At 33.8% G+C, this 17,903-nt stretch overlaps 1 protein-coding gene across 1 annotated transcript; it reads left to right on the forward strand.

Annotated features, from left to right (window-relative positions):
- Positions 1-1,315: 1,315 nt before the first annotated feature.
- On the forward strand, positions 1,316-7,360 carry LOC112507369 (chloride channel protein CLC-c-like). The gene is made up of 7 exons (XM_025111933.1): positions 1,316-1,494; positions 3,336-3,536; positions 3,711-3,888; positions 4,107-4,369; positions 4,597-4,866; positions 5,246-6,374; positions 7,037-7,360. The coding sequence occupies exons 1-7, from the start codon at positions 1,316-1,318 to the stop codon at positions 7,130-7,132; spliced, it is 2,316 nt and encodes a 771-aa protein (XP_024967701.1). The 3' UTR covers positions 7,133-7,360.
- The last annotated feature ends 10,543 nt before the right edge of the window (positions 7,361-17,903 follow it).

Here is a 17,903-nt window from a genome sequence, read left to right on the forward strand (position 1 = left end):
TAATTAGGAAAGTTATTGTGTTCTAACAGAATACTTAATTATTATCTTTATAAAATGTTATATTATTAAACCAAAAATAAATTATTTCATTATTAAACTTAAATTAAATTATAAAAGAAAATTAAAGAAATTACATAAAAAATGAGAACTGTTAAATAGTTGATTTGATATTAACATTGATATATATATATTTTAAATTTATATTTTATTCAAGAATCAAATCATTATTGTTTTTTTAAAAACACATAAAATCGTATGATAACATCGACATAGACAAAGAATAAAATAGAACATTAAAATCGAGATGTATTTCGCTGCATTACACGATTACTTATATATATATATATATATATATTTCAAATGCAACCTTGTTCATTTGTACGACCAATGCAACCAAATTAAATGAGATATTTATGGAAATGATAAGAGTTCATTTATTATGATTTAAATATTTATGAAAGATGATTAGAGTTCATTAATTAATAATTATGATCAATAATTTATATCAGGAAACAATCAAAACTTTTATGAAATCACATATTTATCAAATTAAATAAACGGTTAAGATTAAGTTGTATTGATTGTACAAATTTAAAGGGTTGTATAATAACCAACATATATATATATATATATATAGAGGGATGTTATTCTACACCCTTTTGCCATTCCTACATCTTATACAACCCTCATCTCAACCATTCAATTTTTAATCAATTAATTGTTTCCTAATATAAAATATTAATCATAATTAATAAACTCTATTCATATTCCATAAATATTCAAATCATAATAAATGAACTCCAATCATTTCTATAAATATCTCAATTAATTGGGTTGCAAAGGTTGTACAAATGCATAAGGTTGTAAAAAAAATATACCCTATATATATATATATAAATAAGTATTGTTTATAGTTTCTAAAAATAGGTGTAAAAGATTTACGAAATTTATGGAACATTAATGAAACAGGCTTCGCTTCTCTCTCCTTCCACTCAACGTCCCTCCAACTTTCCTTTTCTCTTATATTATTTATTTATTTATGTGGTTCCGACTAAAAAATGGCAGCTTTTTCATCACCTACAACATATATCTGAAGAATAACTACTTTCCGAGATCAAAGTGTCAGAGCTCCATACTCTCTGAATGTAACAACCACACACTTTCAAGATTCTGTTCATTTCATCACCTCAATTTGGCCTGAAATTTTTCTATTGTAAGAGGATTAGGATCCATGATCTCGTATGAAGCACGCTGAGTTTGATTCTGTCTGCGTACATAGATATACATATCTATATCTATATCTACAGAGATAGACATGGATGGTAACGTTGATATAGAATGCGAAGGAGTAGGGAAGATGGAGAGGAATGGATCGGCGTTTGATGAAAGAGGGATGAACAGAGAACCGCTGCTTTCCAAAAACAGGATCAATACGTCGTCGCAGATTGCCATTGTTGGTTCCAATGTTTGCCCAATCGAATCTCTTGATTACGAGTAATCATTCTTATCTCTCTCACACTCTCTCTCTCTCTCTCTCTCTCTCTCTCTCTCTCTGTCTCTCTGTATATACACACACACAGCATTCGTTCAATCTTCAATCTATTTCTTTAATGCCTTCAATTTCAGAGAAGGAATCAATCATCCACAAAAAATTAAACCTATTTTTCATCAAATTGTCGCTTATTTCTGAACTTTGATGGCTCAGTATCGATTTTTTGCCCTTTAACGGACACAAATCTCACAACTGAAGTGACAGTTTTGGTAAAAGTGGTACACACTTGACTAATTCTGAAGTTAAGAGCCTAACAAACCCTTGGTAGCCTCAGAGAACTTAAACCCGTGATCTTTGAATAGCAAAACGTTTTACCAGTTGAGTTACGCCTGATAGTTTAACGTTCAGTGTTCACTACACATTCTTCCAATTTATTGACCCATGATCTTCACTTAGGGGCCGTTTACTTGGATGACCACAGGGTAGGATGTATACACAAGCCAGGGTTTAAGATTTGTCTGCATACATCCCATGATTTGACACTACTTTTGAAAGAGATATACTGGGTCGGTCTAGTTTGATTGTAAACATTGTTGATTGGCAACACTTTTTAAAAGATCTGCAAATAGAAAAAACTACTAAAACTTTCAAATCCCACTGTGTGAGAGTGAAGTTGTGACCTCAGGGTTTGATTTCTATTAATGCATATTAACGACACGTTCTATGATTGACACTAGTACAAGAAAATCCTTTTGGCATGGTTGTAAAGGGCGTTTTACACGGTTTTGGAACCGTGTAAAAACCCACCGTGTTTGGCAGTTTCCAAATGCATGGTAGTTGCCAAGAATTATATGAGCCTTCATTCTGCTAGCGGGTTGGCTTCAATGTGACCAACCTGTTTTTGTGAGACCTCATCATAGCAAAACATTGTGAAAGTAAAATAATCCGAACCTTCACAGCAAAATCACTGTGAAGGTTACCTTCGTAGTGTTTTACTGTGAAGTTTCAATTTTCAAATATAAAAAGATGGTCTCACGAAAACAGACGGATGCAGATGATCTCAAGTCTTCTTCTAGCTACACAACCAAATCTCGTTTAAAACTATATATACACATAATATATATATATATACATATACACACACACTGTCATAAAGCTATATATATGAAAGCCTCTCTTGATCTTTCCCTCCATAATGCTTTTGCATTCATGGTGGTCAGAAGCTCGGTGAGTACCTCAAACAATAGTACATAATTCACCCAACACTGTATTTAAAGAAATAAAAGAACAAAGTTGAGATCATTTTTTTTTTCTTTTTGGTTTTGAATCACAGGTTCATTATTATTATTATTAATTTTAATAATATTATTGTAATTAACCACCCATTTAAATAACTTCTTTTATACGGTTTCTCTTCTAAAACCATGTAAAATGGTGTATATTAAATGGAAAGATAGCATGTAAAGAGGCTGGAACCTTTTTACACGGTTTATTTGTTAAAACCATGTAAAAACGTAGATGATTGTGTTTTTTCTTAAATATCTTTTTACATGGTTTCTATTCAAAACCATGTAACTATAAAGACTTTTTACAAGAGTTTTTCTTTCAAAACCGTGTAAAATGTATATGTTTTTACACGGTTGTTTCAAGAAACCATTACCTTTTCAAACGGGTTTTCTCAAATAACGATGTAAAATGCTTACACATTTTTACACGGTTTTAGAAACAACCGTGTAAAAGTGAGCGTGTAAAAAAACCATTTTTGTAGTAGTGTGAAATATCGACATATATACTTTCTACTATTTGTTTTCTAATTGTTATTCTTGATTCCCACTTTTTGCAGGATTCTTGAAAACGATCTCTTTAAGCAGGATTGGAGGTCAAGGAAGAAGGTGCAGATATTTCAATATGTTGTCTTAAAATGGACACTAGCACTTCTTATAGGATTAGCTACGGGTCTTGTGGCCTTTTTCAACAATCTTGGAGTGGAGAACATTGCTGGTTTCAAGTTTCTTCTAACTAGCAAGCTTATGCTTAATCATAAGTAAGCCCAACTTCTTTATAAGTTGTTAGCTGAAAAGTTAACTGTTGGCTGATAAACTAGTTATGTTTGGTAAAAACCAGATGATAAAACTTGAAGTTTTTTGCTCTTGATTTCTAATGTTCTTTTCTTTTTGAACTCTAGAGCGAGCATGAATGATTGTTGTTTTGAGTGCAGATATTATCAGGCATTTGCTGCATTTGCTGGTTGTAATCTGGTTCTTGCAATTTGCGCTGCAGTTCTTTGTGCTTATATCGCCCCTGCAGCAGCGGGATCTGGTATACCTGAAGTTAAAGCGTATCTCAATGGAATAGATGCACATTCTATTCTTGCTCCAAGTACGCTCTTCGTAAAGGTGTGTGTTGCCAATAAAAACCGCTATATGACTGCCAGTGGTGCTTTTCCTGTCGAATTTTTATACTCAGTAAAGCCTGCATCTGAATAGTTGATTAGCTTAAAACTAAAATCTTTAGGATGCTGAGGGCCCGAATTGGGAGTTTTCCGATTAAAATGTTAATCCATCGTAGTTGTCAAGTCTTGGACATCTAATGTTATGGTGATGAAATTGAACAGATATTTGGATCGGTTTTTGGTGTTGCTGCTGGATTTGTTGTGGGAAAGGAAGGACCAATGGTGCACACGGGGGCTTGCATAGCCAGTTTATTGGGACAGGGTGGCTCGCGCAAGTACCATTTGACGTGGAAATGGCTCAGATATTTTAAGAACGATAGGGACCGAAGGGACCTAATCACCTGTGGAGCTGCGGCTGGGGTTGCAGCCGCCTTTCGTGCCCCGGTTGGCGGAGTCCTCTTTGCGCTTGAAGAAGCGGCCTCATGGTCTCCCTCCATATCTTTCTTCCTTCCCACAAAAATGTTAAATATAAGCTGACTTATTCTTGGAGCTGATTGAAAAAGCTTTGTTTTGGTTAGCCGTAAGCTAGTTTTTTGAAAAGCTACTTCAGATAGCGTTTCAACAAGCTCACTAATTTTTTTCCACTTTTTTCCAATAATGCCTCTTATATTTTTTCGATTAATCTGATGAAAAACGATTCAACGTGTTGTAGGTGGCGAAGTGCTCTTTTGTGGAGAACGTTTTTCACCACCGCGGTAGTAGCTGTGGTTTTGAGATCGCTTATAGAGTTTTGTAGAACTGGAAAGTGTGGACTATTTGGAGAAGGGGGTCTCATCATGTTTGATATCAACAGTAGCATACCGGACTATAACATGGTGGATCTTTTGGCCGTTATGTTACTTGGAGTCGTTGGAGGGATCCTCGGAAGTTTATATAATTATCTCGTGGACAAGGTCTTGCGTACTTATAGCATCGTCAATGAGTAAGCCCTTCTTTCTCTCCATCTTCTTTCTTAGACTACCTTCGGCAAACTAGCTTATAAACTAGCTATTAGTTGAAAAGCTAACTATCGGCTAATATGCTATTGTTAACTGATAAACTAGTCATGTTTGGTATACAACATAACTGATAAGCTAGATGACAATGTAAAATGACATGTTGTAAAATTAATTGGAAAAATATTAGAGTATAATCGGAAAGAAAAAGCCCTGAAACTTATTGAAACACTACTTGTAGTAGTTTATGGCTAACCAAACAGTGTTTTTCCAATGAAAATAAGCTAGCTATGGTTGGGAAAGAAGAACTTCATAAACTCATCCAATTGACCAATCTGATAAGATTACATTTTGTTATTTTTGCAGGAGAGGTCCTGTTTTTCGGGTATTTTTGGTCGTTATCATTTCGCTCTTGACGTCTTGTTGTGCTTACGGTGTTCCGTGGTTTGCAAAGTGTATCCCGTGCCCAACCGGCTTGGAGGTAGATTGCCCGACAGCAGGCCGATCCGGTAATTACAAAAACTTCCAATGTCCACCCGATCACTATAACGATCTCGCTTCCCTTCTACTCAACACTAACGATGATGCCATCCGCAGCCTATTTAGTTCCCTTAATGCAAACGAATTCCGTATCCCTACGCTTCTCGTTTTCTTCACTGCAATGTACATCCTCGGTATCATAACATATGGCATCGCAATTCCATCCGGCCTCTTTATTCCGGTCATTCTTGCCGGAGCATCCTATGGCCGATTCATCGGAAAACTTCTTGTTTCGATCTCGAATCTTGATGTCGGCCTTTTCGCTCTCCTCGGTGCAGCTTCATTTCTTGGCGGCACGATGAGGATGACCGTATCGCTCTGTGTTATTCTTCTTGAACTCACAAACAATCTCTTGATGCTTCCGTTAATGATGCTCGTTCTCCTGATTTCCAAATCAGTTGCGGATAATTTCAACAAGGGGGTTTACGATCAGATCGTAAGAATGAAAGGATTGCCGTTTCTCGAAGCCCATGCTGAACCATACATGCGACATCTGGTCGCGGGTGATGTCGTTTCTGGGCCATTGATAACGTTTTCGGGTGTTGAGAAAGTTGGTAACATTGTTCATTCTCTAAGGTTAACAACGCATAACGGGTTTCCTGTTATCGACGAGCCACCTTTCTTGGAAGCACCGGAACTTTGTGGGATCGTTTTGAGGTCTCATTTGATCGTCCTGCTTAAAGGAAAGATGTTCACGAAACATAAATGTTTGACTGGAACCGAAATGTTGCAAAGGTTTCATGCGTTTGATTTCGCGAAAGCGGGATTAGGGAAGGGGCCAAAGATGGAAGATTTGGATATTAAGCCAGAAGAGATGGATTTGTATGTTGATCTCCATCCTATTACTAACACATCACCGTATACCGTTGTGGAGACGATGTCGTTGGCCAAAGCTGCTGTCGCGTTTAGGGAACTAGGACTTCGGCACTTATGTGTCGTGCCAAAGACTCCGGGGGTAAGCTCGTATATTTTGATTGTCCTAGATTCTACTACTCACATCTTATAACGTATAGAATACAAACCAAATAAACCCAGTAAGTCCCATGGGATCTGAGAGGATAAGCTATACGCAAACGATACCTCTACCTTGAAGGTTAGACTCGTTGTTTTCATAAAGAAACCGCTTGAAAGAAAATTGGGAAGCATGGAACGTCCTGATAATGCACTATCAATGTATTATTCATAATGAATACTTATTTTCTCAAAAACCTTTTTTTTAAGCGAGGGGTCTTAAACGAAACAACATTTTCTACTCATCGGGATAGAGATAAGATCTGCACTTTGTTACAGATGCATAAGATACGGGTTTTTTGGCCCGTGCCTGGCTTTGGGTGTGAAAATATGCCTGATCTAGCTTTTTCAGGCACGGCTTGGGCTTTTTCAGGCTCGGCTTGGACTGGGCGTTGAAAAAAAGTTGGCCTAATCGGGCTTTAAGGTCTGGCATAGGCTTGGGCTTCTGCCTTCGGGGTTTTTGTACTATCTCTAGTATGCATACATCCTACCTTTTCCGGACCCTTCTTGTTGAATATACTTGGTTCATTGGGTTTGATTTATTCTTGATGAAAATGGTCTATATTTATGGGAATGGCGCTTGGGTTTTCTTGTTTTTTTTTGCAGAGGCCACCGGTTGTTGGCATCTTGACGCGGCATGACTTCATGCCACAACATATTTTAGCACTCTACCCGGGCCTCGACCCACACAAAAAAAATTGAGTATGCAATGACAACCATTCGAGGATTCAGGTAAAACGATATCAATTGCTTGAGCAATTAATGATGCGTAAATGCTTTAGATTCGCTATATGTGATTTAACTGGACCCGATGTAGTAGCATTTATTTATTTATAGATTGTGAAATGCAATCAACGTATATGGGCTTTCGATGTTTAGTATCAATGTTCTTAGGGTAAAAATGTTAATAAATATAGAATGGAAAGAATGAAAGAAGTTTCTATGCATCTTGTCGTGGTTAATGGGGGTTCGACTTCAGATACCACCCACCTGTCCTTGAGACAAACGATTTACCTCCTTCATAATGGTTGGGAGACTGATACAATGGAGCCCTCTGTGATGTGCCCTCCAAAGGGTGATGTCATACCATTTTTGCAAATGTTAGTTTGATTTTGAGGTATAAATTGTCATAAAATTTGGTTCAACGCTTATTTCGGCTATTTTTTGTATGTTTTGTGACTATTTATATATTTTTTCCTTTTCATATTGAAATAGGCATATACGGTATTAAGTCAAGTTTTACATGATTGGAATAGAGCTGAACCGTATGATATATATGTTCACATCATAAGAAATTATCACATATGATTAGTCTTACCTTTTAATCATGTGTCCTATTTACAAATGTGGTTATTGACATTTACCGTTGTTTTATTTAAAAAGTTGAATAAGCATATATGATCAAAAAATTTATTAATGTCGTATTCGTATGTAATTGGGTAGTAATCATTAAGTTAAGAGTTGTTTGTTTACATATTAATATATTATTAAGAGGCGGTATTTAAATCGTTAAACGGTGAATCTTGTTTGACAAAAAAAATGTCTTTTAATGATTCTAAAACCCTCTGAATGATTTTGTATCTTGGATCTTTCTTAACCATTCAGAGCCCTAATTTTATTCTAAACAATTATATTTTATTTTGTATTATATCATAAAAGGTTTTTAATCATTCTATACTAAATTATTCAGCAACTGTCAAACATGCCTTTATTCTATAATAATTCACAAGACATGCAAACTAGATATAAAAAGATAGAGAGTTTTAAGGTTATACTCTGATCTGGAATGGTTTATTCATAGATCTCTTAACATTTGGTTGTTAAATACTTACAGTCAATTGTCGGTGACAATTTTATACTAAATAAAACCAACATACATTTGTATCAACTATACCGAATGAATTGTTACTAATTTAATTAATATCAATTATCGTTAACTAGTAGTACCGTACCAATTTTGAGAACATAGTTAGTAGACGGTACTGGAAGTTCCATATAAGGATAGTATCATGGTATATCTGATTATTTATTAGTTTTCATATTTTTAATGTATTGAATTTTAAATATGATATGTATCAATTATAATTGGATGGTAATGATAATGCAGAAAAAAAAAAACTTGGTATCGTGCTTAATGTTCATGTGAAAATCAAATTCCTTTTTTCACTTTAAACAAGTTTAATAAATATTTTCTCAAAATTGTTTTTCCATCCGTCTAATTGTTTGAACTTATTAGGTTTTTTAAAAACGCTATATATTATGTAGGGGTGTTTACGGTGCAGTTTTATGGTTTAAGGCCAAACCACAAACCATACATCATAATATGGTTTGAGCATTTTCCCAAACCGCACTACATATATCTCAAACCATAAAAAACCGCACCGAGAAATGTCGTCCGTCACAGGTTTATGCCTTGTACCTAACACACTTCAATCCAATAATTATAAAACCGTAACGTGAAAAATAATTCTAAGATAATGTATCGATAGTCCATACAATAAACAGGCCATATACATTTGAAATACATAATAAAAAAGATTCAAAAACAAACTAAATAATTTCGTAATTAATCTAAATACATGTGAAAAGTAAACTTCAAAATAAATTCGACGATAACATATTATATGTCCATACAAATGACAAACAAGTAACTCAAATGAGGAATCTTGAAGTTTGAAAAACATAAAACTGATATATTCATATATGTATTTACTATGTTATGAACACATTTACTGCTTCTTCTTAGAATATCTTAAAAATTCATGTTTACAGATTATTACTGCATGTGTACAACTTTCAGAAACTCTACATTTGAACTTCATAAAACTAACTAATAATCAACTTCTAAATACATTAAAATACAAGATTTGAGCTCTACTAATATAACATAATATGCCATGAAACTAATAACCTGAGCATGCATGCATATCCTCGGTATAATTAGAATCAAGCGTCCTAGAGATAATATTGTCATCATAAAGAAAGGAAAAAGAATCATATTATAATACACGTTACTACTACCATGTGATACATGGCATACCAACTATCATTCTGTCACCTACGTAATGATTAGAACCAGTGTCAAAGTATGTCATTCATACACATCAAACTATGTGTTCTCAAGTCAAATGTGTTAGAATACGGAAGTCATAAACTCAGAGAAAAATAATTGTGTTTCTCCGAGAATCCAGATGAAATGGAGTAGGATGGGTGTCTCAAAATTTTACTAGTACGAGCAACAAGCTTTGATGTTGTATTTGAATCTAAGACAACAAACTTAGCGCGTTGCCTCTACGGTATGCACACAAATGCTCTAGATCCGGTTGATGTATAAAACCAAAGGAGGAGATCATCTTTCTTCCCCGAATGCTAGATACGGTCTCCAACTCCTTGGAGGAGAGAAAGAACAACTTGTAGAATGTAAAGAGAAAGAGTCGATCCGGATAGGTCTCAATTTATATAAGTGTATTGATGGGCTTTATAATAAACAAGTATTATAAGTATCATGTCAGGAAGAGTGATACATATACTTGCCCTTTTACATATATAATAAATAATATGGTTGATAAGTCACTACTTGTGAATCCTATCACAAGTTTGTCATACAAGCTAGCATTTATGTGATTGTATTTAATCAGATTAAATATCACAAAATCAATTATAATAATTAAACACTTTAATTATTTGTTCTCCTCATTCAGATGTATATTTTATGTGTGTGATCCGTCAGGAATTTATCATGTTGGTAATAATTTTAAATCTTGTTTATCTATACTATATTATAAAGCATATGACAAAAACTCTTAAAAACCATTTTTTATGCATAAAGTACTGTTTATTGATGCATATTACTTAAAATTCAATAATTACAAGTAAATTGTGCATAGGTACAATTTATTAAAGCTTCATTTTGAATTTGTGTAACTAACTATAGATAAACACAATCAAATACGGGATAAACATCTCATTTTAAATATAAAAAATCTAAAATATAATTAGGATAATCATTAGTTATAACAAAATACTTAATTATTATTTTTATAAAAATTATATTATTAAACAATAAATAAATTACTTCATAATTAAATTTAAATTAAATTATAAATAAAATATTAATTAAAGAAATTACACAAAAAACCAAAACTTTAAATAGTAAATTTGATACTAATATTGATGTATATTTTCTTTTTCAAAATTTTATAATATATTAAATTTATATTTTATTCAAAAATAAAAACATTATCGTTTTCTAAAACCACTAAAAATCGTATTATATCGACATAAATAAATAATAAAATGAAACATTAAAATTGAGATTTATTTTGCTATATTATGCGAGCACCCTTCTAGTAATTATAAACGAAAGAACGACATCTAGCAATAATCATCATTATCCAAATGATAAAATTTGGTAATTTAGCTAATCAGCAAAGTATGTGATCATTATCAATGTACACATTTATGTCCATTTGTTCATAATATCCATATTAAACATGAGGCATGGATGAGTCATCCTTGTGGAATATACTAATAAGATAGATATCATGATCCTATACCGACACCTGAGCATGCATGCATTTTCTCAGTACTATTCAATCAAGGGGCCCAGGGATATCACTTTTGTCATCCACAAGGAACAAATATTATCTTGATCCATACTAGTACTACTAAGTGGTATATGGCTTACCCAACAACCATTATGTTATCTAGTTATAGAATGATTATAATCATTTATCAAAGTACACCACTCACACAAGGCAAACTCTATGATCTCAAGTCAAAGGATTAAATTTACAACGACCACATGAGAAACATCTTATGACGTTTATATGACATCCAATGAAACATTGTCATAAAGAGTCACGTTCGGTACACAAGATCTCATCTTGTACCATATGTGGATTTTATATCTCCATATAAATCCATGTATATACTAGTCGTACCATATTAATTCAACCTAAATCCGCATTAATATTTGACTGAGAATATTTTAAATACAATATTCTAAAGTTATTATTATGTTTAGGTATAACATGTAATAATATATAAACATCATAATTAGGCAATGCCTTTCATTCAATAAACATGATGCAATGTTGAAACAAAATCATCCGATGATTGACTTTTAGGCACAAAATGACTATGTGCGATGACTACATGTATAACTCATATGACATCCAATGCAATGTTCTTATAACGAATCATGTCTCTTACACAAAATCCTCATCTTCTACTCATAGGCGGATTCTATTTCTCTATTTGAATCCCTACATATATTAGGCATTGCCATATTACTTATACCTTAAGCCCGAAGTTATATTTGACTGGGGATGTTTTTAGAATACATTTCTAAGGTTATTAGTTATGCAAAAATAAAACATAAAAACATAATAAATTGGGCAATATGTTTTATTAATTAATTTTATGAAACAAAACTGAGAATTAATCATCCCATGATTGGTTTTTGTGCATAACTAAACAATGAGAAATGTTAACTCCTATTAGCGATTGTGTAAGGCAAGGTGCGTGCCATGGCTTCTTGAGGTGAACCTGCTTTTCCGTGAGGTGTGAGCCATGCTAATTCCCCATTTTTTTACGGTGAAGTAGCCCCATCCCACTTTTTTCTGTGAACCTCCCTCTCCACCCTTCCTCTTTCCTTTCTCGGTGAACTACCCAACAACACCATCTTTCTTCCTGCTCCCTCTATCCCTCGTCGAGCATCTCGCTGCCTTACTCTCTCCACCACTTCACCCCCATAAAGATGCATGTCTATCCCTATACAAACTGAAGAACCCTCCAACCCTCCCTCATGAAATGTTTATTTTCCAAGAGCGGAAAAAGACCAAACAACAGTGAAAGATGGAGACCTTGTGGTTCCATTTTGGTTTTTGGGTTTACTCACCATTATGAATAGTGATTTGCCTCGACCTACTGAGAAACCCAATTCACCCAATCCAAACAGGGACGGGGTTCCCCGCTAAACCAGGTCTCGGGGTCGGGGTCGGGGTCGCAGATCATCGATACTAAGGTTGGGGATGGGGATGGGGCCGGGTAGCATATCCCCGACTCGTCCCGTACCCGGTATATAATCTAATTAGTTTATTTAATTAATATATAATATATAGATTATTTATTTTCCAAAATTAGGTTTTTTGTTTTATAATTGATTTAAGAATTGAGACTCTCTAGACTCCACAAGACCGTTACCAGTCGACTGCTTTTTCATGTAATCACGTTCAGTCTTCACTTCACTAGAACAACAGGGTCAAGGACCAGGTTTGGAACGGGGAACGGGGGTCTAACCAGGGGTTGACAAAAAAAAAACTAAGGATGGGATACTAATCCCCGTACTCAGCGGGGACTATGGTTAGGGCCATTAATAGAAACCGAGGTTGGGGTCGAGGATTGTAAAACCCACCCCATCTCGCCATGTGGACATGTTTATTCACCATCGTATTGACTCACTAAACCTTGTGTTTGATGGGTTTGGGAATAACCATATTTGGAATAGCCTAACCATTTTTGTACCCGCAATCGATAAGTTTTGGTTTTTGATCTCAACTAGAGCATGTATCACAATTTTGATGGGTTTTGATAAGTATCTCTTATCCAATAACCTAAATGTGATTTGATGGTGACCCTCAGTTTTGTAAGAACGACCTACAACAGGCACCACCTACAAGCAAATTGATTTTGGTTTTTGGGTGTAAGTCTGAGTTTTGCGTTTAATTTTTATTTAATTTCGAGTGCTGGTGATTAGAGTTTATATTTGGTTCGATTTGGTGTGTTCATTGTCTGTGTGTGTGTGTGTGTGTGTGCGTTTTCTGGTGTGGTAGTTGGAGAAGGGTTCTCACCAGAAAAGATGATAGACCTGAGTAGAGGAGTGGTCAGAGATGGCATATGGGTGGGGGGCTTTTTTGTTTTAGTTTCATTTTTATTAGTAAATGCTTTATACATTTCTACGAAATGCACCTAAAGTTGTACAATGAAGAATATATTTAAAAAATGACCGAAATGTCTAAAATAGCCCTGACTTAACGAAAATCTTTTAACCTAGTTAGGGCAAAGGACTTGATCAATAACGTAAATGAAACCACGATCTAGGACCTTAGTCATGAACTTTTAGGGTTATAGACTCGTAAGTACAATAAAAATATAAGGAAAATTATGGATTGGTCCATGTGGTTTATGCTTTATACTCACAGTGGTCCCAAAAATAAAAAAAATACAAGGATGTGACTCGTGGTTTACATTTTCGCACTTATTAAGTCCTCCTTATAACGAAATTAAAATTTAGTTAACCCGGTTAAATTCGAGGGCATTTTGGTCTTTTTATTCTTAATTTTGTCTTTTTCCTATTAAAACAAAAAAGAAAATTATATATATATATATATATATATATATATATACACACACATACATATAAGGGCTTAATCATATGAAAACTCCTAAAATGGTGAGATCCGTAAAATCTATTCTTGTCCACTTATTTGATTTAATTAATTTTATTTATTAAATAAACATAAAAGGGTAATTATGTAATTTATTATATTTATCCCAACTCATAAATCAATATATTTATTTTTTCTTATATAACTCTTAGGGTTTCAATTTTTTTGTTATATTATTTGAAAATTTGTGCTCAATTTTAAAAGATATGTAAAAACGGATTGGAGCCTTGGAGGTGGAGGTTTGTTTTCGTTTTGCTTTTAGGATATGTAGTCTTTCTTTCAGTATTGGTGTTGTTGTACACGTTGTGTTAACAATGTGCAATATAAACATGTGGTCAGAACGATTAATTAAAGTAAATATTTGATAGTCTAAAGTCAAAGTAGGCACTCGCTCTTCTTCGAGTATTATCTTAATCATCTATGTCCACACACGATATCCTCGGACCCTTATTCGATGTATCATATTCAACATGGACCGATACGACAGAATTCAAGCTTTCGGACTTGATAAGTGTGGTATATTATATTATTTTGGACTTTGAGAAACGATGCAATTTTAAGAATTCGAACTTTTGCTGGCCAAGATGGCTCAAGACATACATTTTAAGACTAGGCATGGCAACATGGACCTGTTTTAGCGGGGAATCCCCATTCCCGTTCGGGTCGGGTGAGCCAGGTTTTCCCACCGGGTCGAGACAAATCACCATCCTTATTTTAAGACATTTTGCAACTTTTTTTAATTGTGTGTCACACAATATGATCAATCTTCAATAATCAACACGAATCTATGGCAAGAACATCAAGAACACATAGAAGGTCTAGAGAGGAAAAGTCAAACAGTCGACTATGAATATATTCCTCTCAAAGTATCGTATTACAAATGAGCTCCCTTCTCTACAATTCACTACAAGACAAAACCTATTTATAGGCCAACTATTAAAGCACTAGTCAAAGTCAACAATTACTTACAAAGTCAAACTTACTAAAAATACACTTATAAACCTTTCAAGACAAATACAATTTAACTCTAAAATTCAAACCTAACATTTTTTTTTAGTTTTTGATTAACCTGGATATCTAACCCGCTATGCGAGCCTGACTAATCCCAGAGCGACCACCTGCTTTGCAGATAGCCCGGAGTCACTGCGTTTGAACCTCGACGGCCACAAGGGGATTTTTTTCCCTAATTGGATTTGAACCTGAGACCTCCTGGTACTTTTGACCTTTGGAGTCAACCTCAAACCAATCAGGCACCACCCTTGTGGTTACATTTTGCAACCTTAGTCTTCACTTTAACATATCAGAAGATTTTCTTAATTATATAGATACGTTAATGCATCTTTTTGGTAGTTCGTAGCAGATATTAAGAACATTCGTGGATGTAATCATGTTAAGTACCGATATATAACAACATGCTCATTCTAGAAAACAAAACAAAATATTACTTAAATAGCAAAAATTAATACGTTATATAGTTATGTTGTTATAAAGACAGTTGCATTAAAACTCAACATACTTTGTTCATTTCAAAATCCAATTTTGGAGGATGCATTGTCTTTAGTATTTGATGCAATTAAGGAATCATAAAAAAAGTAATTAGAGTGAATTACGGATTTGATCCTTATGGTTTATCAAAAATTATGACTATCGTCCTTAAACTCAAAAACTTATGGATTTGGTCCCTGTGGTCGTCATTTTTAATGGATAAACTCCCTTTGACTAATAGAGTTAAAAAAAACTCCATTATCCCAATTAACTCAGGGATGAAAAATACCAAATACCTGTAATGTTGTCTTTTTCTTATTAAGATTATAAAATTTATACATGTAATATATACATATTTGGGAGCAAATATATCATCATCATCATGACATTCCTTTTTCACCGTCGGCCACCACCCACTGGTCGTGTTCTACTTTCTACATTGTTGAACACCACTCTCTCAACCATTAACCATCTTGAACACCTCCCATGCTCACCACTTTTTCCTGATCGTTGATCTCCTATCTCCCCCTCTCCACACCAGTCGCCCTACACCACTGTTATGGCACCAACCAGTTGTTGCCTCCTCCATTGACCATCTACCCTCCCTACCACCAATCCACCTCCACCTCTATCACTGCCTCTTTCCACTCTGATGAACCCAGTCCTTCCCTCTTTTACTCGAACTCATTTCTATAACTGAACCAACTCCATTCCTGCATCTCTCATCTAATACTCAATCTGCACGTTTCATCTATACTCGATCTATGGGTTAAAGCTACTCTCTCTCTCTCTCTCTCTCTCTCTCTTTCTCTCTATCTCTACTCACCGTTGTGGATCTGTTTCGACATCTTTATTATCTATCTCTACTCACCGCTATGGATCTGTTTCGAGATCTTTATATACATCACCATACACAAGAAAAAAAAAAGAACAAAGAGGTATGTGTTGTGCTTATACTTGTGTATCTCGAGGATAAAAACTATCTATTCTGGTCGATTTAATCAAATTAAAGAATAGTTATAGATTTAGGTTTCATTTTGATTTTGATTTCGATATACATTTATTTCTTCTTCGTTTAGATTTAGAATATTCTTGTTTTTATTTATATTTAGGATTTGGTATTACAAATTTTGAATGAGATTGTGTTAGCTAATTTGTGTTCAATTTAAAAGTATGAATCTATGTTTAATTTACAAATTGAGCTTGTGTTATGAACAGACCCGTGTTCGGAAGAACTTCATAATCGATGAAGATGGAAAGAAGAAGGGTAAAAAGAAATGATTTAAATGAGAGGGGACATATCAAAAGACCTATATACCCTTTGTGTGCTAAGCATGTGAGGAATTCAACGGTGCAAAAAGAAACGCTGTTAGCTTCAGGGACCGTAGTCATGAGAAATTTACAACTATGAGGACCAAATCCATAATTTTTTTAGTTTAGTGATGGTGGTCATAATTTTTATTAAACCACATGGATGAAATCCGTAATTCACTCAAGTAATTATTAAGGTGACGTTTGTTTTTTAAGAGGCATTGAAGTTTTATTTCACTTATGATTGATAAAAAGTGGTGTTGAAGTCTGAAATCTGAATCAATAATACTGCTTGTTTTTGTAATTTGATAAACGTCTGAATTTGTTTAAATTGTCTATTTTTCCCATTAAAAATTATAGTGTTGAATTTATAGATAAATTTAGACAATTTTACATATTTATTCATCATCATTATGAAATTTACATCTAAATTATATAATTAACATTCATTTAAACGAAAATATGTCATTAACGGTGTTTAACACACTTACATCCTATTAAAATACATTAATTGAGAGAGACGAGGATTGATTTGGTAAGGATCGATTGAGAAACGTCGTTCTTGAGGATTTGAAGAACAATAAGAGACAAATAAAATGTTGATTTACCTCTTATCAAATAAGAGAAAAATAAGACATAAGTGTCTTGGAAAAAACAAACAGTCTGAATGACCTTGTCTCTTAACGAGTCAGACATAAAAGGATGATAAGAACTTCTTTATGAAAAACAAATAAGACCTAATTCTTTTTAGAGTAAATTACAGATTAGATCCCCATGGTCTTAAATTTGTTTTGGATTTGGTTTTCAATTCTTTTTATTCCAAAATATCTCATAGAGTTTGCTGCATCTTTATAACAATTTGATCCATGCCACTAATGACCGTTAAAGAGCATCCATTAAGTGAGGGGCATTCTTGTCCTTTCCGTCTTTATTAAAAAAACTAGAAGAGTACTCGTGCAATGCAGCAAGACACATCTCGATTTTAATGTTCTATTTTATTATTTGTCTATGTCGATGTTATAATACGATTTTATGTGTTTTTAAGAAAGCAATAATGATTTTATTTTTGAATAAAATATAAATTTGAAGATATCATAAAATTTTGAAAAAAATATATCAATGTTAATATTAAATCAACTATTTAAAAGTTCTCATTTTTTATATAATTCTTTTAATCTTTTTTATTATAATTTAATTTAGGTTTAATAACGAAATAATTTATTTTT

This window comes from Cynara cardunculus, assembly GCF_001531365.2.
Source record: "Cynara cardunculus var. scolymus isolate 2C chromosome LG 2, CcrdV1, whole genome shotgun sequence".
NCBI lineage: Eukaryota > Viridiplantae > Streptophyta > Magnoliopsida > Asterales > Asteraceae > Cynara > Cynara cardunculus.